The 26,109-nt window shown below is 39.5% G+C and overlaps 1 protein-coding gene and 1 long non-coding RNA gene across 7 annotated transcripts in view; one reads left to right on the forward strand and one right to left on the reverse strand.

The window, feature by feature from the left end:
• The window catches only part of LRRN1 (leucine rich repeat neuronal 1), a 43,066-nt gene extending 22,389 nt beyond the window's left edge, over positions 1-20,677 (forward strand). The window contains exons 2-3 of one of the 3 annotated variants that reach the window (XM_067755251.1): positions 3,650-3,772; positions 11,612-20,677. In XM_067755251.1, the coding sequence (XP_067611352.1) occupies positions 11,884-14,034 (2,151 nt within the window). In that variant the 5' untranslated portion in view covers positions 3,650-3,772; positions 11,612-11,883 and the 3' untranslated portion in view covers positions 14,035-20,677. Of the gene's footprint in view, positions 1-3,649; positions 3,773-9,663; positions 9,740-11,611 lie in introns of all 3 variants that reach the window. The other 2 variants (XM_067755252.1, XM_067755250.1) reach the window with 2 other exon arrangements.
• LOC137232677 (uncharacterized) overlaps positions 1-26,109 on the reverse strand; it is a 920,890-nt gene that overhangs the window by 555,703 nt on the left and 339,078 nt on the right. The gene's annotated exons all lie outside the window — the stretch shown is intronic.

The raw sequence follows: 26,109 nt of genomic DNA on the forward strand, positions 1-26,109 counted from the left end.
GGGACATGGGTTCGAGCCCTGGTCCAGGAAGATCCGACATGCCACAGAACAACTAAGCCCGTGCTCCACAACTCCTGAGCCTGCGCTCTAGAGCCTGCAAGCCATAACTACTGAGCCCACATGCCACAACTACTGAAGCCCATGCACCTAGAGCCTATGCTCCGCAACAAGAGAAGCCACCGCAATGAGAAGCCCGTGCACCGCAGTGAAGAGTAGCCCCCACCTGCCGCAACCAGAGAAAAGCCCGCACACAGCAACAAAGACCCAACACAGCCAAAAATAAATTAATAAATAAATAAAATTTAAAAAGTAAATTAATTTTTAAAAAAATCGTGGTACCTACCAGATTCTTCTGTAAAGATTCATTGCAACCAAACTGCAGAACTACTCTTGTGCCTGTGTTCTAAAATCTAATATTCTAGAAATCTATTCTGTCCTTAACTGAGGGATAGAAGATGTCTCAGTGGTACACAAGATTTTTGGCATAGAGATGATCCATCCCTAGATCTTCACTCTGATCTCTTGAGCTCCAGTCATTTGGGAGGAATCTGTATTGCCTTTAAGAGCTATAAATGCTCCCAGCCAGCCAATCTATACTTTTGATACTTCATGGACAGTCCCACTCCTCTGATTCAAAAGCAAGGGTTCTTTGGGATGATCATGTGACATGTGGGAGGTGGTGTTTAGGGCATGGGCTTTGGAGCCAGGCTGTCTTAGTTTAAGTCCTTCTCCATCACTTTCTAGCTGTATGTCTTGAGCAGGTTACTTAATATCTCTATGCCTTGGTTTCTTCAGTGTGAAAAGGGACAATCATAGTTCCTACCTCCCAAGGATGTTATGAGGGAAAAATAAAGCACTAAATAAGGGTTGGGCTTGAGAGCGAGAGTGAGTGAGAGAGAGGGGGGGGGGGGGGGGGGGGGGTGGGAGAGGAGAGGAAGAGGGAGAGAGAGAGAGAAGCAAAAGAAGAAAAGAAGAAAGAAAAGAAAAGCTGTTCCAGATAATTTTCAGGAAATGTATTAATTTCCTTGTTGGAAGAGTAGATATTAAGTCGGTTTTCAGCACCTGACTCTAATTTTCTAAGTTGAGAACTCCAAAGGAAATGTATGATTATTGAGATTCTACTATGTACCAGGCACTGCTCAAGACATGCTGTCTCATTTAATCTTCACAACACCCATGTGAGGCAGATAAATGTTGATCCCCTTCCAACAGGTGAGGAAACCAAGGCCCAGAGAGTTAGACTAATCTGTCCAAGGTGACGTACATAGTTCCAGGATATGGCCCTAGCTCTGTCTGCCTCTTTAGACCATTTCTTTTTTAAAAAATTGCTAAACACAGTTTCTCTTAAAAAGCCAGGATCAAGTGTTTTTCGCAGGTGTAAGAAGTGCTGCTTACACGGGTGCTATTAAGAGTTGAAACTCAGAAAAAGAGTCCTAAGACATCACCTAGACTTGCCCAACCCACCACTTACAGGCAGGAAAGATGGCCAGCATGATCTGAGTCGGAGGAAAAACCAGAGCTAAGGACTCGGGTCACCTAACTCTTCATCTAATACTCCAATCTCTGCACCACTCTGATTTTTGAACTACCTCCAAACCAGATAAGATTCAGAACTAGACAGTATTAGGGCATGAGCCTTATATCCTTGACTCAGTCTCATTTGAGATCTTGGACAAGCGACTTCACCTCTCTTTGAAAAATAGGGACGATCACACTTTATACCATATACATGTAAGTCACTCACTATAGTGGTTAGTACATAGTAAGTCTTCTATTAAAGTAAGTCTATTAATAAAGTTAGCTAATTCATATTATTATTATTCATGAGGCGTCTCCTGTCTTTAATGCTCACTTTCCAACTCCTACTCATGTTTGAAATCCACTTTACACTTCTCACATTTGAATATCTATGCCCTTATAGAGTTTGCAACACACAATCCATCAAATTAAAGGAAGTTCAATTTACGCATTTTACAAATTAAAGTTATAGAACAAATCAACCATTATAATCAATTCACTGCCATGTTTTAAAAAATTAATGAACATTGTTTAGATGACCTGACTTAACTTTTTGTAATAAGTTGGCCATCAGCATGATTGATTGAGCTGTCCACCCTATCTCTGATCTACCTAAGCAAAGGTCAAGACAGAGGTTACTAAACAAGCCACAGCACTCTTCCTAAATTGAATGTTTTCCTATGCGTCTAATAAATGGTAACCGATTAATGGAGTGCTAGAGGCCAACATCCTTCAGAGAGTTTTGGACCCTGCCCATTTAGACCCTGCCAGAATATGAATTTCAACTAATCCCAGACCAAGTGAAGCAGTGTAGGGTTCTGTAAAGGACCCTGTTTTTGGAGAGTAGGAATGCAGTCCAGCTTGGCCTCCAAATATGTGATCTCACCTCTCTGAGGTGTCCTCTGTGAAATGAGAGGTTTTTTTAGATGTGCCAGGTGATCTCTAAGGCCTTACCCAATTTTCACAGTTTGTGTTCCTCATTTCAAAGGGAGGCTAGCCTGCTAGCCTTTGATCAGTTGAAGCCAAATCAGAATCTGAAGTTGATGTTCTTCCCCAGGGCTCTTCCACAAGCACCTTCCTGATCATGCCAAGCCAGCTACTTGGATTTGGATTCACGCCAGGTGGCTCTGGGCTTTTGGCTCTCGTGTTTCTTTTGCCTTTTTAAAATTTTCTTTTGTACTTCTTCAGTTCATGCAGTCCTAGCCTGCCCTGTTTACCATTCCTGGCCAACCCTCCTGCAATGGCTAATGTGCTGCCATGCCCAGCTCCTCTCAGGAGCCTGATGAATTGTGGCTCCAGCTTATACCCTCAGCTTGGAGGCCAGCTGCGCCTTTGAGCTTTTCCCAGAGGTGTTGGCTGATGATGCACCTGCGGTGTGATGGATTTGCCCCAGCCCAAAAGAGGAAGGAAAATGAGGGGGAATCAAAGGATCACTTGTGTCCATCCTCTGCTTTACACACTAGTGCATTTGTACCGCCTAAGTGTGCCAGAGAATTTTTGAGTCTTTGTTAATTAAGAATAACAAATACAAGAAGAAAATGAAATTAGGGAAAGGACAACCAAATTTTTCTCTGGGAACCAGAAAAACCAACACAGAATTTTAAAATGGTCAGAGCAGGAAATGCTGAATCGGGGATCAAGACATTTGTGTTTTATTTTGTTCCTCTGCCAATCAACTGGGTCATCCTGGATCACCTAGGGTATCTCTAAGGTTCTGCCTGCCTTTAAAAGTAGGTCTTCCAAAAGAAAAGGAGTGTAAGATGAATTTTTGTAAATGTAATGGTTTTTTAAAAAGCACTAAACAGGTTTTCTTCAGAGCAAAGAGTCACACCGTAATATACTGTTTCTAATTATAGGTTTTCACATATGGAGTATTTGCCAATAATATTTGAAAATTGATATCTAATTATCAGATCCTCCCATTAGCTCAGCATTATTGGTGATAATGGTTATTTATGGTGATATTTAAATAATTCAGATGTGTCAGACTGGCCACATGCCATAAAAAGCCTCAAAAAGTAGAATTTTTCTTTTTAGCGTGTACAGTTATAAACATCCATGGATGCCTCTTGGAGTGCATGCACTCTCCAGCTTTTTACACGACCACTACTTCCTTCTGTGTTCTACTCAGCTGACTTGACCTACCTGGCTCCTGAAGGCACTGCAGTTCGAGATCAAACACCATGCCTCTACAACAATTTAAGAACCAACAAAGGGAAACAAAGGAAAGAAAGGGGGAAAAGAAGAGAAGGAGGTAAGAAGAAGAAGGGAAGGCAGGAGGAAGGATTACCTCTCTGAATGGTTCGAAGTATAGTTTTCATGATATGGGAGAATGGGCTAAGATGACTTCCCGAGGTTCATGTTGGTCTAGGAAGCTGTGACTGTCCCTCCTCTCAACCCACTTACTGTAAGACAAATAAAATAGGACACAAAGTCACTGGACTTGCTCACGGTCACCTAGAAAGTTTGTGGTGAAGCCAAAAGTAAGAATCCTTTCCCTGGCGTCCTCATCCTGTTGCTCGGCCCACTCACACACTGCTGCACTGTTTGCTGATGAATAATGTGGGCTCTCAGGAACAGTTCCTTATGCAAAAGAGCCTCAGCAAGCTCCGTTATGTCCTTGCGAGGGGATGCACTTCACTGTTTTCTTCATGCATTATGGAGATGACTATAGCTTCTCCTCCCATACGCACCCTCCATCTGTGATCACTAACACACACTACAGGGTGCTTCACTTTGGATAATGTGTGAACAAGGAACTTAATTTTGGAAAATGGAGAAAAAAATCTAAAAGAAAGGGTCAGGGGCCAAACAAAAGTCCAAGAAACTAGTGTCTTTAAAAATAGTCCATGCAGGCTTCCCTGGTGGCGCAGTGGTTGAGAGTCCGCCTGCCGACGCAGGGGACACGGGTTCGTGCCCTGGTCCGGGAAGATCCCACATGCCGCAGAGCGGCTGGGCCCGTGAGCCATGGCCGCTGAGCCTGCGCGTCCGGAGCCTGTGCTCCGCAACGGGAGAGGCCACAACAGTGAGAGGCCCGCGTACCGCAAAAAAAAAAAAAAAAAAAAAAAAAAGTCCATGCAGATTCAGCATTCAGAATGCATTTGCAAGACCTTCTTTCCTGCTCAAGGGAAATAAAATATACCCTCCATAAAGAAATCTCTGTAATCTCTCTCTCTCTCTCTGGCTCTACCTACACTAGTCATCTACACTGTTAGAAGGTCTCCACCTACACTAGTCATCTACATTGTTAGGTCTCTGGCCAGGCCCTTTTCAGGACTTGCAGTTGCTAATACCACAAAGGGCACCCTCTACTGATTTCCACTACCCTGTCATCCTCAGTGCCCATAAAGAGACTCAGATTCAATATGAGACATCAAAACTGTAAACAATAATAGCTAACATCTGTTGAGTACTTGCTATGTGCCAGGCCCTCGACCAAAAGCTCTGTGTTTAACATCTCATTCTACTTCTCTTAACCACCCTTGGCAAAGAAGGTTTCATTATATCCATTTTCTAAAACAAGGGAAATAGAAAGCTTCAATAACTTGCCCAAGTTCACAGAGCTGAATTTGAAACCAGGTATGTCTCTCCAGAAGGCACACTCTTAACTCTATGCTAAATTCCTGTTTCAAAAAGCTTAACAACCTTGTGAGTCTAACAATCAGCCACTTGTACCTGCAGTAGAAGTCAAGGTGGCCTTCAGACCCGGGGGGATTCCCTTTGGGGGGTCAATCCATCAAGGGAAGTCTGGCTGTACCTTAGCCCCCCATGCAAGCCCCCACCCACATCAGGAGGGTGGCTACAGGGAGAATTTGTATTGAGACAATCATTGTTTATAACCAGAGGAAAGCTTACTGGAACAAAAATCCCATTTCTCCATTATTCAAGCCATTCCCAAAAGAAGACATGCAAATCTGAATGTGGCATTAGCCCTGGATTTTTGGGGACTGACAGAGCTAAAAGACTGATTTTTCTGAACATTATGTACATGGTGTACATATGTACATATGTACATGAATTTGGCCACCAAAGAAACTTTGCATAAAAGCACATGTCCTATGAAGGCATTTTCTTCATATTTTAGGAGATCAAACTTTCAGTTCCTCATTGCTGTGACTAATAATGTCTCTGAGATGATGCTAGTTTCCATGTGGGGAGTTTGTGTTTCATAATATGCTTGCCTGCATCAGGTTTTAATTTAGCCCAAGTGTAATATTTGGTCTCTGAATTTCTAACACTATTAATTCCAATAATACTGATTGAAAATATAATGGAAATGGTAAACAATAATAGTTTAGAAATAATTAGAAAAAATTATTTTTTTAAATAAAAAAAGATATAAATTTTAAAAAAGTACCTGTTATGCCCAAGAGTCTTAAAGAGATTTGCCTATTCCTTACCTCCCAAAAGCCCTGCAGGGTGAGAATGAAATTTAACGGCAAACTTGATGAGGTTCCAGAGATTCAGACAAGGATTTGAGGACTCAGTCTGTGCTGGACTCTTCCCCAGATTCTGGGCTGAATACTTTCACATAGAGTATTTTATTTAGTGTTCATAGTTTTCATATATGAAGTATGTATAATTAGCCTTAATTTAAGCCATAGAAACTGAGACACAATTAATGTATGTAGCTCATACAAGGTAACACTTCTAGTGAGTAAGTGAAGAAGTTGGACCCTGAGTCCAGATCGCTTGATTCCCCCAGGACAGAGTTCTTTCTGTAAGTTGAGCGCTATTTGGATTTAGTATACCTAGAATTCACATAACCGTCATGTTACTGTGATTGCTTATTTCTTTCGCTCAACTCCCTAAGAACTTAATGAATGAGGATCCTAGCCCAAATTCCTATCAACTATTGTGATTTTGTTAAACTAACATCCCATCTGACATGATTCTATGGGAGAAATGGGGGTCAGTGCCAACTTCACGGATGGTGATGACCATGCAGTCCATTTCCTATGGAATTTTATATTCAGAGCAGAGTGTTCCAAACATATATTGTTAGAAAAAGAAGCATCAAATTCAATTATATAGTTGTTTGTGGGCCTCTTTGAAAGGCATCCCTTGCCAACTCTGGGCCTTTAAAGCCACGGTTTGTTATTTAAGGGATTGTTCCTTTAAACTGCCAGAATTGTTTGTGGAAGACATTTTCTTCTCACATTTGACCAACTTAGTTCAGTCAGCCCTAGAACAAAGCAATTTTACTTTTAAAAAGATCTGTGCCAGCCATTTTTTATTTGTTGCAGAATTTAAGATCTTAATTTGTATGTGGGTGATAAAAGTTGGCCTGTATTATAATTAATTTACTTCATTATAATGAAAAGCCCTAACATTAAATCTACCATCTTCCATTTTTAAGTGTATAGTTAAGTAGTGTTGAAATATATTCACATTGTTGTACAACAGATCTCTCAAACTTTTTCATCTTGCAAAACTGATACTCTACCCATTAAAATCTAATCCTCTCTTTTCTCTCCCTACAATCCTTAGCAACCACCTCTCTACTTTCTCTTTCTATGATTTTGACTATTTAAAATAATTCATATGAGTGGAATCATACAGTATTTTGTCTTTTTGTGACCGGCTTATTTCATCTAGTGTAATGTCCTCAGGGTTCATCCATATTGTAGATATGACAGGGTTTCCTTCTTTTTTAAAGCTGCATAATATCCCACTTTATATATATGCCATGTTTTCTTTTTCCATTCACCCATCAGTGGACATCTGGGTTGCTTCCACCTCTTGCCATTGTGAATGATACTGCAGTTTACATTGGTATGCACATATTCCTTTGAGATCCTGCTTTGAATTCTTTTGAATACATACCCAGAAGTGGGATTGTTGGATCATATGGTAATTCTGTTTCTAATTTTTTGAGGAACCCTCCATACAGTTTTCCATAATGGCTGCACCATTTTACATTCCAACCCGTAGTGCACAAGAGTTTTAATTTCTTCACATCCTCACCAAAAGTTTGTTATTTTCTGTTCTTTTGACAGTAGCTATCCTCTTGGGGCCCAACTTCATTCTTTTGCAGTGGATGTCTAACACCACTTGTTGAACAGACTATCCTTTCCTCATTGTGTAGTCTTGGCACACTTGTCAAAGATCATCTAATCATATACGGAAGAGTTTATTTCTGGGCTCTCTGTTCCATTGGTCTATATGTCTATCTCTGGTTATTATTACTTGTAGTATGTTTTCTTGGGTTTTTTTAAAGATTTTTTTGACGTGGACCATTTTTAAAGTCTTTATTGAATTTGTTATAATATTGTTTCTGTCCCATGTTTTGGTTTTTTGGCCATGAGGCACATCCCATGAGGGATCTTAGCTCCCCCACCAGGCATCAAACCCGTACCCACTGCATTGGAAGGTGAAGTCTCAACCACTGGACCACCAGGGAAGTCCCACTTGTAGTATGTTTTGAAATCAGGAAGTGTGAGGCCTCCATCTGTGTTCTTTGTTTTCAAGACTGTTTTGGTTATTTAGGGTTCCTTGAGATTCTATATGCATCTTAAGATCTGTTTCTATTTCTGCAAATATTGCCATTGAGATTTTGATAGGGATTGAATTGAATCTGTAGATTATTTGGGGTAGATAGACATTTTAACAATATTAAGTCTTCTAATCCATGAACATGGAATGTCTTTCTATTTATTTGTATCTTCTTTTATTTCTTTTAGCAATGTTTTGTAGCTTTCAGTGTACAGGTCTTTCACCTCCTTGGTTGAATTTATTCCTAGGTGTTTTATCCTTCTTGATGCTATTGTAGGTGGGATTCTTTCCTTAATTTCATTTTTAGATGGTTCATTGTTAATGTACTGAAACACAATTGATTTTGTGTTCTGAAACTTTCCTTAAATTGTTCATTAGTTTTAACAGTTTGGAGGTTTTTTTGCATGGCATCTTTAGGGCTTTCTACATACAAGGTCATATCATCTGCAAACAGGGACAGTTTTACATCTTCCTTTCCAATTTGGATGTCTTTTATTTCTTTCCCTTATCTAACTGCTCTGGCTAGGAGTTCTAACATTAAGTTCAATAGGAGAGGCTAGAGTAGCAATCCTTGCATTGTTCCTGATTTTAGAGGAAAAACTTAACACTCTTTCACCACTGAGTCTGATTTTGACTGTGGGCTTTTCATACAGGGCTTTTATTATGTTGAGGCACTTTTCTTTTATTCTTAGTTTGTTGAGTGTTTTTATCATGAAAGGGTCCTGAATTTTGTCAAATGCTTTTTCTGCATCAACTGAGATGATCATGTGCGTTTTGTCATTCGTTCTGTTAATATGGTGTCTTACAATGGTTGATTTTCATATATTGAATCATCTTTACATTCGAGGTATGAATCCAACTTAGTCGTGGTGTATAATCATTTCAAAGTGTCATTGAATTCAGTTTGCTAGTATTTTGTTCAGGAATTTTGCACCAATATTCATCAGGTATTGGTCTGTAGTTTTCTTCTCTTGTTGCGATAATGGATTTACTTTTAAACACTGTTAGTGAATAGGTCCTGAGATATAACCTAAGTTTTAAACGTATAAAATGGTATAGGGGCTCTGAAGCTTTGTTCTATATATAATTTCATGTTCAAAAGTAAGTCTGGGAAAAAATGCTAAAGAGAATTTACAATGTTATACAAATAGAAACATCTTAAACACCTCCTTTTGTGTTAAGGAAGTTTCATTCTCTACTCCCAAAGGAGCCAAATGCAGGTTTGAGCTCCTCTGTGTTTGATATGACAGCTGACATTCTGAGCTTGTGAGGTTTGTTTGTGTGTTTAAAGAGGTGTGTATGTGTGTCAAAGAGAATTTTGAATATTTCAATGTAATAACCTCAAGTCATATAACTTAAACTAAAATGGAGGCATCACTCATGACAATATTCAAAGTATAGCCCCATAAAAGGTATTTTTTCATGGTAACAAATTGCTTTGGGAGTCTCACATAACTTACTAATACATATTTTACTTCCTGCTGTTTTCTTCAATTCAGTCAAAACAGAAAAATTAGTTGAAATTCCATCTCAGTTACGAAAGGTAGATTTTATTCTCCTCGTTTTCTATTTTGAATTACAATTAAGGAATAACCTGTGGCAGAAATGTTCTTAACTGAACATTCATTGCGACTACTGTCCCTGTTTTAGGATTACTCTATATGGAAACAAAAGAGTGGAATAAACTTGTGGAGTTAATAATATTTGGAAAATGCTATTCTCTGAGGTATGTTTTTATTTTATGGAATTTCTTGATAAAAGTCAAAATCAGATAGTGTTAAATACTGAAAAGTTTTGCATGTCCATGATATATGGTAAACTATCCAGATCAGGGGAGAGGAGAATGTCAGTGTGTTTCTCCCCACAGAGAATAGCAAGGATCCAGCATTATGCAACACATGCACTTCCTTCTCCCACTTCTGATTTGCCAGATCTGGACTGGATGGTTTGCTAAACTCCATCTTGTTAGCTGGCAACTTGGTTTGTGTATTTTGTAAAACAAACCAAAAAATGTAGAATTTTTCATTCTTTCTACTAAACTATAACAAATACAGAACTTTAGGACTGGCTGTTTGTAGTATTATACTTCTTGGTCCATCACAAGGATAACTGTGTTTTGCAAAGTATGAAGGTAGTAATAGTAGCAAATATGAATTGAGAGCCTGCTGTGTGTTGAACACTAGGGCTTCAAATATGTTATATGCTCTATTTTATTGAATCCTTACAGTAATCTTATGAAGATAAAGAAAACACTAGTCACTTAAGTTCCTTCAGTACTGAAAGCTGAAGTGCATTATAACAAGACAAGTGTAAGGAAATATATATCTCTACTTTCCGTATCTTAGCAAGTGACTAGAGTAGTCTTGGGAAAGCAAGACAGACACTGGATCCATAATGGCTTTTTACACCTGATTGGAATCCAGAAAACTAGCAGCATTAGCTACTATATGATGTTTACAAGCAGGTGAGCAGTACATATTTGACCTCAGAAGACCTTATCAAAGTCAACAGATGATAGCTAAATAAAATCAAATATCTCCAGCTTTCCTTCTTTTACTTATCCTCCAATAACCACTACATAGCTAAAATTAACTAGATGAGCGATATAAGAAGATGATAATAAATACAATTAACCTTCATGAGAATTTAATATCTGCCGGGCACTACACAAAGAGCTTTACATAGATTCCTTTAATTCTCTCAGTAGTCCGGTAAGAGAGATACTTTTATGACCAACCCTATTTGATGGTTGAAGGAGCTGAGGCTTTAAAAGGTTAAATAACATATTCATGGTGTATATCCATGACTATTAAGTGGCCATGACATTCCCATGAGATTGATGAAATCATGCATGTGAGATTATATATATATATATACATGTATAAGTGTATTTGTATTTTTAATGAAGACCAGTAGTGTGGTGGAATAGAGTCCTTTTACAATTTTATTCAGTCAAGATCAGATGTGGCTATGAGAATACAAGAGAAACTGGTATTTTTCTTTTGTAGTTCTGTTAGATTAATTTTTTGCATAAGAATAATTAAGCTAGATCAGGTTTGGCTGAATATTTCTACAGAATGTACCATTTGGAAAAGAAAGAATTCCTAAAAACAAATGAAGTATTAATTAAAATATAAATAACTAAAAATGAACTTTGAATCTTTAATAAACTGGCTTTCATGTTTTGCTTTCATGAGGAATTACCTTTTGATTTTTTTGGAGCCATGAATATACGTAGTTTCTAAGTCACCTTTGTTTTTAAAGAAATGACATCTGTGGGCTTTTCTAAGTGTTTCTATTATGTGTGTGCGCGTGTGTGTGTATGTGTGTGTGAATGGGTGTGTATGTGCAATGTGTGTTTAATGTTTTTACCCAGTAATACAAGTGGACCCAATTTAATTGTAAATGTGAAGGAACACTAAAACTACTAAGTGTAATAATATATGAAAAGTATTCTACAGTTTAAAAGCTTTAGTTTCTTTGAACATTGTTATTAGATTTATAAGTGATTATGCCTTTTTAGTAGACAAAAGAAAAGCTATAATGTATTAGAAAGTATATGGAATAAACATAATATTTGTCCTAATCTAATTTTCAGGCACATCTCCAGACTGTGATTTGGCTGAAATAACTTATGCCACAGAGCTGTGCGCATGCCTGGAATTGAGAGACACAGGTAAAAGACTCCAAACTGTTTCCTGCCTTTCAAAAACTCCAGGAAACCATCCCCTCAGACTCTGGAATTCTGCACATCTCAACAGAGACCTTGCTTGAATGTTTACATTTTCTGCTTGCTGTCCTTCATACCGCTATACAGTGTTCACCTTTTGTTAACAATTATCAGGAGTCGAGCTTGCTCAGCAAGCCAGCATGGCTAGGATGAGCTTTGCTTTAGCAGTTTGCCGAATGGTGCTGAGCTTGCTGATGACTTCATTAACTGGGTCTTCCCTACAAAATAGCGAGTGTCCACAACTTTGTGTATGTGAAATTAGGCCCTGGTTTACCCCGCAGTCAACATACAGAGAAGCCACCACCGTTGATTGCAATGATCTCCGCTTAACGAGGATTCCCAGCAACCTTTCTAGTGACACTCAAGTGCTTCTCCTACAGAGCAATAACATCGCAAAGACCATGGATGAGCTTCAGCAGCTCTTCAACCTGACTGAGCTAGATTTCTCCCAAAACAACTTTACAAATATTAAGGAGGTAGGGCTGGCAAACCTGACCCAGCTCACTACTCTGCATTTGGAGGAAAATCAGATTACGGAAATGAATGATTTTTGTCTGCAAGATCTCAGCAACCTTCAAGAACTCTACATCAACCATAACCAGATTAGCACTATTTCTGCTAATGCTTTTTCAGGCTTAAAAAATCTTTTAAGGCTCCACCTAAACTCCAACAGACTGAAAGTGATAGATAGCCGCTGGTTTGATTCAACACCCAACCTGGAAATTCTCATGATTGGGGAAAACCCCGTGATTGGAATTCTGGATATGAACTTCAAACCCCTCTCAAATTTGAGAAGCTTAGTTTTGGCAGGAATGTATCTCACTGATATTCCTGGAAATGCCTTGGTGGGCTTGGATAGCCTAGAGAGCCTGTCGTTTTATGATAACAAACTGGTCAAAGTCCCTCAACTTGCCCTGCAAAAAGTTCCAAATTTGAAATTCTTAGACCTCAACAAAAACCCCATCCACAAAATCCAGGAAGGGGACTTCAAAAATATGCTCCGGTTAAAAGAACTGGGAATCAACAATATGGGGGAACTTGTCTCTGTGGACCGCTATGCCCTGGATAACTTGCCTGAACTCACAAAGTTAGAAGCCACCAATAACCCCAAATTATCTTACATCCACCGCTTGGCTTTTCGAAGTGTCCCTGCCCTAGAAAGCTTGATGTTGAACAACAATGCCTTGAATGCCGTTTACCAGAAGACAGTAGAATCCCTTCCTAATCTGCGTGAGATCAGTATCCACAGCAATCCCCTGAGGTGTGACTGTGTTATCCACTGGATTAATTCCAACAAGACAAGCATCCGCTTCATGGAGCCCTTATCCATGTTCTGTGCCATGCCGCCTGAATATAGAGGGCAGCAGGTGAAGGAAGTTTTAATTCAGGATTCAGGTGAACAGTGCCTCCCAATGATATCTCATGACACATTCCCAAATCATTTAAACATGGATACTGGCACAACAGTTCTCCTAGACTGTCGGGCCATGGCCGAGCCAGAACCTGAAATTTACTGGGTCACTCCCCTTGGAAATAAGATAACTGTGGAAACGCTTTCAGATAAATACAAACTAAGTAGTGAAGGTACATTGGAAATATCTAACATACAAACTGAAGAGTCAGGAAGATACACCTGTGTTGCCCAGAATGTTGAAGGGGCAGACACTCGAGTGGTGACAATTAAGGTTAATGGAACCCTTCTGGATGGTACCCAGGTGCTGAAAATATATGTCAAGCAGACAGAATCTCATTCCATTTTAGTGTCCTGGAAAGTTAATTCCAATGTCATGACGTCAAACTTAAAATGGTCATCTGCCACCATGAAGATTGACAATCCCCACATAACATATACTGCCAGGGTCCCGGTAGATGTTCACGAATACAACCTAACACACCTGCAGCCTTCCACAGATTATGAAGTGTGTCTCACAGTGTCCAATATTCATCAGCAGACTCAAAAGTCATGTGTTAATGTCACAACCAAAAATGCTGCCTTTGCGTTGGACATTTCTGATCAAGAAACCAGTACAGCCCTTGCTGCAGTTATGGGGTCCATGTTTGCCGTCATTAGCCTTGCATCCATTGCTGTGTACATTGCCAAAAGATTTAAGAGGAAAAACTACCACCATTCATTAAAAAAGTATATGCAAAAAACCTCTTCAATCCCACTAAATGAGCTGTACCCACCACTCATTAACCTCTGGGAAGGTGACAGCGAGAAAGACAAAGATGGTACTGCAGACACCAAGCCAACCCAAGTTGACACCTCCAGAAGCTATTACATGTGGTAACTCAGTGGATATTTTGCTTCTGGTAGTAAGGAGCACAAAGACGTTTTTGCTTTATTCTGCAAAAGTAACAAGTTGAAGACTTTTGTATTTTTGACTTTGCTAGTTTGTGGCAGAGTGGAGAGGATGGGTGGATATTTCAAATTTTTTTAGTATAGCGTATCGCAAGGGTTTGACACAGCTGGCAGCGTCTCTAGGCTTCCAGTTTGTGTTTGGTTTTTATTCTCATCATTATTATGATTTTGTTTTATTTGTTGTGCTAAACTCAATAATGCTGTTCTGACTAAATGCTAAATAAAATGATTAATGACAGGTTGGGGTTCCCCTGTGCTTTTACCAGTAGCATGACCCCTTCTTCTGAAGCCATGAGCAGACAGTACCACGTCCTCCAAAAAGCTAACACACAGTTGTGAAGCAGCATTGAACTTTTTGTAGCAATTTGGTCTACAGACTTGTAACTGGAGAAGCTAAGGCTAGACTTGTTACCTTTGTTGAATGATGTTAGTTGACTGTACTGTAATGTTGTATCAACTGAATTGAATGTTTGCTTTTGAACAACGACTTTTTTTTTTTGTAATAGTTAAAAGGCTTAGAACAAGCTAACAGGCAATAGAAATATGTATATCAGATTTTTTAATGTAACTAACTACATGTTAATTGTTACCTTATTCTTTTTATCTTTAGTAGACACTTTTAAAAGACAATAATTTTGTTGTGTTTAACTCACCAACATGTGGTGTATAATGAAGACAGAACTATATAATAAATTAGTTTTGTTCTGATTTTTTTAGAACACTTGCAATAATGTATCATTTATAGTTCTTTCTAGTTGCAGTGGTGATATTTTTCACATTCCCCAAAACAACCACCAAAATAAATTACCTATATAGCATGTTGCTTTTTAAAACTAGGCCCTAAAAAGTTTTGAATTCTTTTTCTAAGGGAAGAAATAAATATTTTAATGAAGATATTTTACTGAATAGGATTTCTATATTTTAAATATTACTGACCAGACCTAATGGAAGGAAAAGCTCATTTGAAGAAAAAAGGTATATTACTGTATCCCACGTATAGCTAAACATGGTAAAAGAGATATATACATTGGATATGTCACATTCCTTTTCTGTAAGGGTCTTGTTAAAATTTGATTTTTTTTTTTAGTAGTATCATATTCCCCATCAAAGTCTAAATCATGCTGCTATGTAATATTCCAAAATGTATTACATGTTATTCCTCTTTTAACAGCTGTCATTACGCCTAGATCCATATTAGTCCACATATCAGTGGGGGGATATCTGCTCAGACAAGTAAATGATTAATAGAAAACAGAACAACTTCTCTACAGTTGGCATTTTTCATCCAAATAATATACAGAAACAGTTTTGCAGAATTAAGTGTTTCACGGGTAATGTGTGTGAAATTTACAACAGAAGGAGCTAGATTTAGGTAGGATCCCAGTTCCACAAAGTGGGGGAGGGGGAAGATTTAAAGGTATAGGTGGAGGAAAAAGGACCCACTTGAAAATGCAGGTTGATAAAGCAGAGAAACTTTTTTAAAAGGCTGCTCTAGATGGCACCTGCTTCCACTGACATGCTATCACACCAGGAACGATGAAATTGTAAAAAGGGACTGAGAGCAAGCAGGTGCCAGCTGAGCAAAGGCAAGGAAAAGGGAGAAAGAAAGTGCAGGCAAGGAAGGATGAAGGATTTCTTTCTTGGTAAAATTCCTTGTTTCATGAATCACTTAGGAAAAAAATCGTCACCTTCCTTCCCATTTCTAAGGTGGAGAAAAGAACTTCAAATGCTGAAGCAAGTAAGCTGCACAGGAAAACAATGAGTGTCTGAACCAGGAGCATCTTTGTCCACAGCCTACATTTGTTGGCAGAAAAACCTAGGCCCAGGGAGGAACTGTTAACTTGCCCCGGTCAGACTCCTGCCCATTGAGAACTCTGCCCTCCCTCTATTGCTCTGGGTCCAGCAGCCTTCTAGGTTGCTGTGCAGAGCTTATCTTTTTCAGTTCTCAACAACTGTTGGTGCCCTTGCTCCAAAAATGCACTATATCCTCAAGGTCTCATTTCTTCAGGACATATTTTAGCACAAGGGCAGAGCAGAGGGTCAGGAAAACTTCTGCATTGTGGGTATTGCCAAGTACATGTGGGAAACATCAAGAATTAGAGATGCCTTGGATGCAGCCTTGGGCAGGGGTCAGAGTGGGGGTGGGGGTTCCTGTTGGGGATTCTTGTCTTCAAATATCTACAGAGAGTAGTGGACTATCGAAGAAAAACAGTGAAAGGGGAATGACACCAAAGCATTAGGCTCAGAGCAGGGAGGAGGCATTGTTTATCCCATAAAGCAATGATTTGAACCTGGCACATAATCAACACTCAAATATTAGTGGAATAAATGAAAACAAAAAACAACCACCATTTCTCTATTCTGGATATATAGCAGTCACCAGGAAATCCAAGTGTTTTTTTGCCAACTACCTTTTCCCAGGCCACTTTGGGGGGAAAAATATCCCTTTTATTCCTCCTCCAATAAAATATTTGAGCTTCTTTTTCCTTGTCCGTGCTACTTGGTTTGGTTTTCAGTTGATAGAAAGCAAAATGGCATAGCACTTTTTTTTCCCTAGCCAAGTATTTCCTCATTTGTACTTAATTTAATTTGATAAGTTCGACAGCCAGTAAAATTAGACATCAAACTAGGTCCTGATTGGTAATGGAGGTTATGTCACCTTTACCAATGAAGTGACTATTATAGGTCACTTTCTAATTTCATATTTTCCCTTTTGCTTCGGGCTGCCCTCAGGGCATATAATGTATCTCTAACCTGATTTTACAAGGTTATTTCTGGATCAGCTTCTTAAAACAGGCATTCCCAAATTTGCCTGTTTAATTAATGAGAACCTGAACTGATGCCATGAATATAAAAACAAATGCAATGTTTGATTATCAAATTTTCTAATTTGGCTGTGTGATTGACAAAAAGGAGTCATCTCCATTCTTTCACAAACAAACAATACTGAAGTCCATTATTTTCTCTCATGTGGTTTTCTATTTATTCATTCCTTTATTTGCCAAGGACACCACAATCAGTCCTTTACTTGGTGTTTGCTTCCTCTCTCTGTCTTCATCTTCCAGGGCATTTTCTTTTCTTCATTACTGGAAAAAAACATTACACACCCCTAACACTTTGCTGGGAAAACCATGCTGTCTGCCTTTCTATTCACTGATAGGGGGATTTTAACTATTTCTGATGCATTCTAACTACAACCGAAAATGCTTTCTTCACCTCAGTTCTTTCACTCTCACCCTGCTTGCAAATAGAGTTTTTTTTATTATTCATAAGGGATTACTTGGAGGAAAAATGTTTCTTAGAAGATGAATTTGAGAGTCATCATCCATCCAGAGCTCTGGAATGACTTTGGCATAGAATCCCTGCACGACTTGATCTAATCTGGTGTGGGCATGATTCCTCAGTCCTCCCCCCCTCCCCCCTTTGCAGTAATACTAGCACCAGCTCCTTCTCTCTGTACTCCAAGTCAGGAACTTAGCGTATATGGTAAGAATAAGGAGATGGCAAGGGGACTCATTATTTTTGTACCTGCTGGTTCAGCATTGCCCAGCACACCTTAACAGAGCTAAATGGGTTTCTTGTATTGTAGAACTCCTCAGAGACTTGATGGTACTAATATAAATTACATAGCATTTCCCACAGCTGTTTGACCATTAGTATATTTCAGGCTACTATTCTGTACTACAGATCCTGAGAAACTGAGGATTTAATTTAATCTCCAAAACAGTCCTGATAAATTGGCTATTATTCTTCGCAATTTACAGAAAAGAGGACCAAGGCCCATAGGAGTAATCATTTGGTGACACCGTACATTTCTGTAAGTGGGTGATCATGATGGGGCCCGTCACTTCCAGTTTCCTCTCCATCCATCCAGCACCCTTCTAAGGTGGAGGTGGGAGTATCTATAGAAGGTGAGAGGCTGGAGGTCACAGAGCACCTGGGGAAAGCAGAGTAAGTACATACAGGAGAACCCATGGGAGATAACACTGAAAACTTTCTCTATGTCTTAATGTTCTCTCTTCCCCTTTAAAGATTTATGTGCTGGGAAGTTCTAAACTACCCATCAAAACTGTGTTCACATCAGGCTAAATTTTAATTCTAACCTTCAGTTCTCCTATACTCTCCTCTCTGTTACCTGCTCAGAAAATCTGAAAGATTTTGTGGAGGAAATGCCAAGCTCATTCTTTCCTTAGCAGTAAATCATGGAAGGCGTATGTAAAATTAGTAACAAACTCAACGTTTAGCTCCAAAGCTTAAAGGGGGAAATGTGAAATTCATATAACTGGGCAGTTGCAATGGTGTATATGACATACCTGGAAACAAATGGCTTTTGTACAATCACCAAGTTTGTGGAGTTGGTGGGATATTTTTATTCAGGGTTCTCTCTGTTCCCCAGAAAAAAATTCTATCCAGAGGCCGTAAGACATTAAAAGGATGCCTTTCTTTTTTTTAAAATAAATGTGATAGCCCTCCTGACATACTCCAATTTTGTCAGTTACATTCTACTTAATATGAAGCAAAACCAGTTTCACTCACTTCATGAAAGTAGCTCTGGGTGCACAGTGGGTCAGACCATGCAGTCCTCTCCTTTCCACCTTGCCTCCCTCCCTCTCTCCCATAAGATTAAACTGACAAGGTAAATTTCAGCCTGGGCCCTGACAAAATGGTCATGAATTCCTAATGGGGGGCTGCCCTGAATTACGTAGCATTTTAATGGGAATTGGGTATATTAGTAAGACAGTCTGCACCGCAGCCTGTCTTACTAACATAAACAAGACAGGGTGGTCCTGGAGGGAAGAAAAACAAATTTACAGTGGTGACTTATGAAAGAAAAAGGAGGGAGAAACATTCTTTGTGTACATAGCCCTCTGCTAGGAACTTCACATAGATCATTTACATTTAATCCTTTTAATTGACCCGCCTCCCCCAGGGAGTGGGTACAGGGCAGGTACCATTGTCCCTCCATTAGAGAGGAGAAAAATGAATACTCAGCCTCAGAGATGCAAGCAATTTACCTGAAATCACACAGCTTGTAAAACGCAGAACTTAAACTTGAGGTCTATATGCATAAAACTTATTGTTTTTCCATTATAAAATGGTCTGCAGGCTAAATCTGGACCAGGAGTGTAGAACACAGAGCCCAAAAGCCAATTTGGCACTTGAGATAGAAGGAAAAATGGAGCAAAGAGAGGCACTGCCCAGAAGTGAGAACTCAGAGTACAGGGGTCTAATTTAAGACCCAAACCTGAGATCAATATACGGAAATAATACTAAGTCAGAGAGAGGAAAAAGTAAAGAACTATTTGTGATAACAAATACATGCAAGCAAATGGAAGACACTGAAGCTGAAGAAGAAAAAAACAGTTTAAAAAAAGGAGGAGGGTAGTCTGGGTAGGGGTGGAACTCAGAGTATGGTTATTTCTATGAAATAGGTATATCATTTTTTTACATGGAGAAACTGAGCCTCAGTTCATCAGTCCTAATTCGAAGTCAAATCTTGAAGCCAAGATTTCAACCCTGGCTGTCAGACTCTAAGGCCCAAGACTAACCACTAAACTGTTCTGTAGCTAAAAGGCACCCAGAGGACTGGGCTGGCCATCTCATTTGCTTGATTGATTTAGTTCTTCCCCGAGAGCAGCAAGAAAAAGGGTAGGTTTCATGACCTTGTAAGGATCTTGCAAGGACCTTCCTACAAAAGGTGTATAAACCTGGGATTAATGCCACAGGCTTTGGTGGGGAGAAAAATTCTGCCTCAGTCTTTTTCTTTTGTAACCATTAAGGTCAGCCTCACATTTTAATCATTTCTCTGATCTGTTTTACACCACATCACCCAGAGCAAAGACTTGTTCTGGTTCTCAGTGTAATCTAATCTTAACTTTCCTGTAAATCATTCCAGCAGACCAGTGTGTGTGTATGGGAGGAGGGTGGAGGTGGAGGAGGTTTTCAGGAGGATAAACTCCCTGGGGTACCTTTAAGTGAAGAGTTTTTATGCCATATCTTTGTGATCTCAATAGCCCTTCATTTTAAAATATATTGCTTTCTATCTTATAAGAAGCAAATTGGTTTAAATACCTCCTACTCTACTGATAAAACTATGAAAAAAAGGCCACTATGAATATTAACTAAAAATGTATGCTCCTGTATTACTTTTCCTCTTGTTAGAATATCACACATAACAATGCTCTATTTCACCAAATTTTATTCTAACTGGCTTTGGTGTACCCCTGCCATCATAAGATAGTTCATATCTGCCATTCATTTTTAAATGTTATTTTTTTCTTCGATTATGACACTAATATATGTTCACTATAGACAATCTGGAGAAAAATAGTAAGAAAAAATAGTGTTTATCAAAATAACCAAGTGAGATTTTGGTGTACTTTCTTCTAGCCTTTTTTCCCTCTGTGTGTATATTTATATATGTATATATACAATAATTATAAAATATACATATTTATGAATATAGAATTAGAACCCTGATATATATGATTTTGTATACTGGTTTTTTTTTCTTCATGCAAAAAATAAGCATCTTCTCATATTATTTATTAAATTCTCTTGGAAAGCCTGTTGTTAAAGTCTGTATAATCATATGGGTATCCAGTGATTGAAAAATTCCTTCCTTTGGGGGTACTTTTCTTCTACTACATCAAGCACTAGAGGCATAAAAATAAGCATCCCATGCCCATGCTCTCCAGCGCACAGTCACAAAGAAAGATGAACATCCACATAAGTGATCACCCAGTATAAGAGCTGTCACCAAGAGGATGAAATCGTGGCATGAAAGCACAGGAAAAAGAACCCTGGTCAACTGGGGAGCTCAAACTTCAAATCTTACTACCTAAGCTCAGAATTAAAAGATGAGGTGAGGGACTTCCCTGGTGGCGCAGTGGTTAAGAATGCACCTGCCAAGGCAGGGAACACGGGTTCGAGCCCTGGTCCGGGAAGATCCCACATGCCGCGGAGCAACTAAGCCCGGGTGCCACAACTACTGAGCCTGCTCTCTAGAGCCCGCGAACCACAACTACTGAAGCCCGCATGCTTAGAGCCCGTGCTCCTCAACAAGAGAAGCCACCGCAATGTGAAGCCCGGGCACCGCAACTAAGAGTAGCCCCCTCTCGCCGCAACCAGAGAAAGACTGCACAGCAACGAAGACTCAACACAGCCAAAAATAAATAAATAACTTTATAAATTTATTTTTAAAAAAATGAGGTGAGCATTCAAGGAGCCAACATTCAGAGGGAGGGTGTTCTGGGTGAAAGAAGCAAGTCCCTGTGATCATAGAACTTCCGATGACATGGAAGAAGGCTTCTCAGAGGAGCTGGGGATTCTGGAGGCATTCTGGCCATGAGGAAAGGGCTACTAAAAATACAGAGTAACTAAATAGGAAGCTGAGGCAGGAGGAAAGTTTTTGTGCAGAGATGAGAAGGTGAGGCTGAGTAATACAAGGGGGCTATGGGCCCCAGAAGGAGCTTTGCTCCCAATTTAATTTCTTTCAGCCATTCCACATAATCCCTGGAGGAGTTCCTTCCTGGTGAGATAAGAGAAGCTTGCAAGAGCAACTTGATAAACCTCCCAAGCCCTGGGGCTTCAATGTGGGATCTCAACTGCAGAAATACAAAAAACCCAAGCATTAAACAAATGAGAGATTGCCCTAACTGCATATGTCTACCCATCAGTGGCCTGCAGTTAGTTCAGGTTTCCTTTGGGGATTGTGGTGTCAAGGAAATAGGAAGTGCGTGTTTGGAAAATGGAAACTGATTATGTGAGATCTTAAAGCACAAAAATTCTCTGTTCAACTTACTCCTTACCCACTAAACACAAATATTTCTGGTTCTCTTGTTTAGAAAAAAACCTAATTTTTTAACGTAAGAAACTAGGCCTTGGGCTGGGAATAGCAATAAAGAACAAGCCATACTTTGACACATCTACCTGCAGGCTCACACACTGCACCCCTCTTTGTTCCCCAAGTAAAAGAGGTCAAAAACACTGTAGTGTAACCTAATACAAAATACTTCTGAATCTAGAATCCATTCATATGGGATTTCCTTTGGATTCTTAATGTGATTAATTCCTGAGAATAGAAATTCATGACAGCAAGAAGAGTTTGGTAGAGAAGTTTCATTTTCCTAATTCTGCTCTTAATAAGTATATTAGTGGGACATAATATTTAGTAGTGTTTTTTTCATTGGGAGATTTTTCCAAGCCTATTTTCACATTCCCTCAACTCACCCTCTGAATTATTGGTCTTTCTCTGGAGAAAGATTCAAATAACCATTCTACAGATATCTTCATTCCAATCCGTTTTCCCCAGACAACGTAAGTTATAGTTATCTTCCCATTAGGTACATACATTGAGACAAGCAGTTTTGTAGACAGTGAAAAACACTGGGCAGTCCTAAAGTCAATAGCAGTTTGTTGAATGAGTGAATTCATTCACAATTTTGACTTCGGAGTGAAAAATACGTTTTTGCTAGGAGCAGATTCCTCTTCCTAGTTAGCTTTTGTTTTGGCTGGTAATAGATTTTTGGACTGCTGCAGGGAGCAAGATGGCATTTGGTTGATTTGGGGAACAGACTGCATTTCTTGTATTTTCTATTTTTCTTCTGTATTGAGGACTGGGAAACGTTGCCTTAACTTCAATCCAAGTTTCTGGATATCATGCAACGTAGGACATCTGCTTGAGCTGAGCCACTTTTGGTGACCCAGGATTGTTGCGATTTCCTGAACACACCACACAACAGCTTACAATGTCTGGGCATTATAGCTAGCAACTGTCAGTGGCTTTGGTAGCCTCGAGTACTCCCCATGCAGATGAGTACATATGCTATATAGTTCAGTGGAGTACACCTTCCCAATTCCCAAACTCTGGAAGCCTTAGTCAAAATAGCATAGCCACCTTTTTGTTTCTGTTTTTGTTTTTCCCACAAAGCCTTGTGCTTTGCAGACAAGCAGAAATTCATATACAATCTCCCTCAGGTTTCACAACTGCCAATAGGCAGGCTGGGGAAGAGTTTTGTTAAGAGTAATGCCACTAGGGGAGAAATGGAAAGAAAGCCATGCAATGCAATGACTGTAGAAATGCCAAACAATGGGGACAATGTAGACAGAAAACTGCTTAGGGGCAGAGTGCAGAGAGACAACCACCTCCCTAAAAGCTCTGTACCATGCAACCATGGTAGAAGCAGAGAAAGGACAAAGTTTGCTGGAAAAGAGCCTCTTAAATTGATCTTTTGTGAATCCGTCTCCTTTTCCCCCCTTTTTTCTCATTTTCTCTAAGCAAAGCACTCTGACATTTCTACAATCACTCCTAGCCCCTCTCTCACTTGGGTTTTCTCCTGGGGAGTGAAGAGAACTTCTAGTTGGACCTAGAAGAGTAGAGGCAGGGTCCTAGTCATTAAGTTATCTTTTAAATTGTGAGACGGGGAAAGATACCAACTTGGGCAAATCTCCCCATCCAGTGAGTAGAGAAACTGAAACAAGAACCACGGTCTCCTGAATTTCAGAAACAGGCAAACTTAGGCTTCCCCCGCAAATTTTCCCACCTTGCGTCAAAAAGATAATTGTATCAGGCTTATTTCATTTAGTGTGTCAAGGACAAATAATCTGTGGTCATATAGTGTTCTGGTTATGAAAGTGCTGCTTTTAACTCCTACAATATAGGTGGGAAATTCCTTTCTGTTTTTAACCTCAACACCTTGCCCATATCAACTGCGCTGAGCAAAACCACAGGTAGCACCCCCGCCCCAAGGCCAATTCTATTCTTGAAAAGAAGCATTTTTTTCAAAATATAGGGGACTTCATCTTTTTTTTCTACCATCTTGCGAAGGAAGATGACGACAGAAATAATCCATCATAATCTGTTCAAATAACAAAGCACTCTGTTTCCCATGCAATCACTTTTAACCTGGATCATGAGTGAAAATGGTAGCTATCACAGAGAAGAGACCTATGAATCTGAAAAGATTCAGCTCTCACCTATAGAATCCCCAAAACCAACCTAAATTCATGAGCCATAAAATATATCTGACATGTCACCAAATCCTCCCCAGGCTCAAAGTTCAAAGGGTCTTCGAACCTCACTATACACACACCTAAATTTCAAATTTAGGATGAAATGCGGTCTTCTGATGGAATGATACACATGGTAGCCATAGAGAGTTCCTTTCACTCCACACAGATCCTTTCCCTGAATAAATATTGAGCATCTACTGTGTGCTGGACATAATCACAGGGTAGTTGCATTTACCAGTTAAGGCCAAGCAGCATGCTAGGGAGGACTGACGTTACCTCAGAGATGCAAGGGAAAGGAAGAAACACGCTCCAGATCTCAGTCACCAAAAGGGAGTCCAGAAGCGCATCCTTGATTCAAGCGGCTGCCACTTTGACCTCAGAAAAAAATGTCAACGGGATTTAAAGAAAGGAGAGGACACTTAGAAGTGTGGGGAGCAGGAAAGGAGGAATTACTTTTGTGGAAGCAGTTAGACAGGAGGCAACACTGTGAGAGGGCATCAGAGAACGAAGAACATTTGAACTCGGGAAAGGGGGAAGGAGTGAGGAAAAGCATGAGGCAAAAGAAGTCTGAAAGAAAATGTAAATTATGGGGTACTTTCAATAGTGCTTGCAGCAGTAATTAGTTCCATTTGCTGGATCAGGGGAGAGAGGTGGTAAAAATAACAATCTTTTATTGAGCCTTTACAATGTTGTATGCATAAAAGTGTGCATTTTATATGCATAATTTTAATTAATCTTCAAAACAACCCCCAGGAGATCGGTTCCATTGTTTGCTCCATGAGAAAATAGGAGGTTTGGAAAGATTAAGCAATTTGCCTGAGGTCATCCAAGAGGCAGAATCAGATATTTAATCCCAGAATCTATGCTCATAAACAACACTATTCTAGAATTTGATTGTAAGAAAACTTAAGTGCGGAGTGAATCCTGAAGACTTTATCTACAAGTGTTGGGGAGCTGGTGAAGGGTTTTGAACAATAACACAATCAATGTCATTCTTCAGGAAGGCAAAGAGACCCAAATAAATGTCCAAAATACACACAAAAAAGACCTCCTAGAATTTATACAGAGAGTAAAAAAAAGTACAGCTTTCAAGAACAAAGGCTCTTTCCCAACCTCAACTACCATTAAGGAATTGAAGCAGTCAGCGAGTCTCCACCCTTCCCCACCCCCATTTCACGCATAGCTCCAGGTCATCAGACTTTGGGCACCAGAACAAAGGAGGCTGGAGGGACAGGTGACTCAAATCCTCACAGGTGGTTGATGGAAGGTTCAACACACAAATTGCCTCACCTTTTAAAGCTGTATAGAAACAAAAATCAATCACCTATAGAGGTGGTACACAGGTTGGAGATTATCTAGGGCAAATGATTAATCTCAGTGTGTATCCCTACTACCCCCTCACCCCATTTCTGCCTCAGTAGTATGAACTGTTTGGCTTTTCAAAACTGACAAAAAAAAAAAAAAAGGGTGCACTTTTTACAGCAACTTAACACGACAAAATGTGTGTTAAGAATTTCTTCATCAGAAAAATAAAAGAGATAAACAAATTACTTTTCAAACTTAAAAAGAATCTATTGATACTTGGTGAATTACCCATTTCAGTGCTACCAGATACATATGCTAAAGCTCCTTAAGAAGTTCCCATTGATATAGGAGAGACCCACATGTTTGGTATCATGTGTCAACTTATTTATTTCTTCTCTATAATTGGTATCTTTAAAATCACTTTCATGGGAAACTGCCTATTCAGTTATTGGAATTTGAAATCTCATGGGCAGTTATCTTGGCATCTTGGCATATGTGGTGAAATACTGTCATAAAGGAACAGGAAGATTAGATCATGGGTTATATAATTCATTCATTCATCACTAAATAAATCTTTATTGAGCCCCTACTATCTGTCAGGCACTGCGCTGGGTGCTGGGGACACAAGAAGAACAAAGCATATTTGGTTCCTGCCCCCCTTGAACTTTTATGTTCTTGACGGGCA

The sequence above is a fragment of the Pseudorca crassidens genome, chromosome 10 (assembly GCF_039906515.1).
Source record: "Pseudorca crassidens isolate mPseCra1 chromosome 10, mPseCra1.hap1, whole genome shotgun sequence".
Classification (NCBI taxonomy): Eukaryota; Metazoa; Chordata; class Mammalia; order Artiodactyla; family Delphinidae; genus Pseudorca; species Pseudorca crassidens.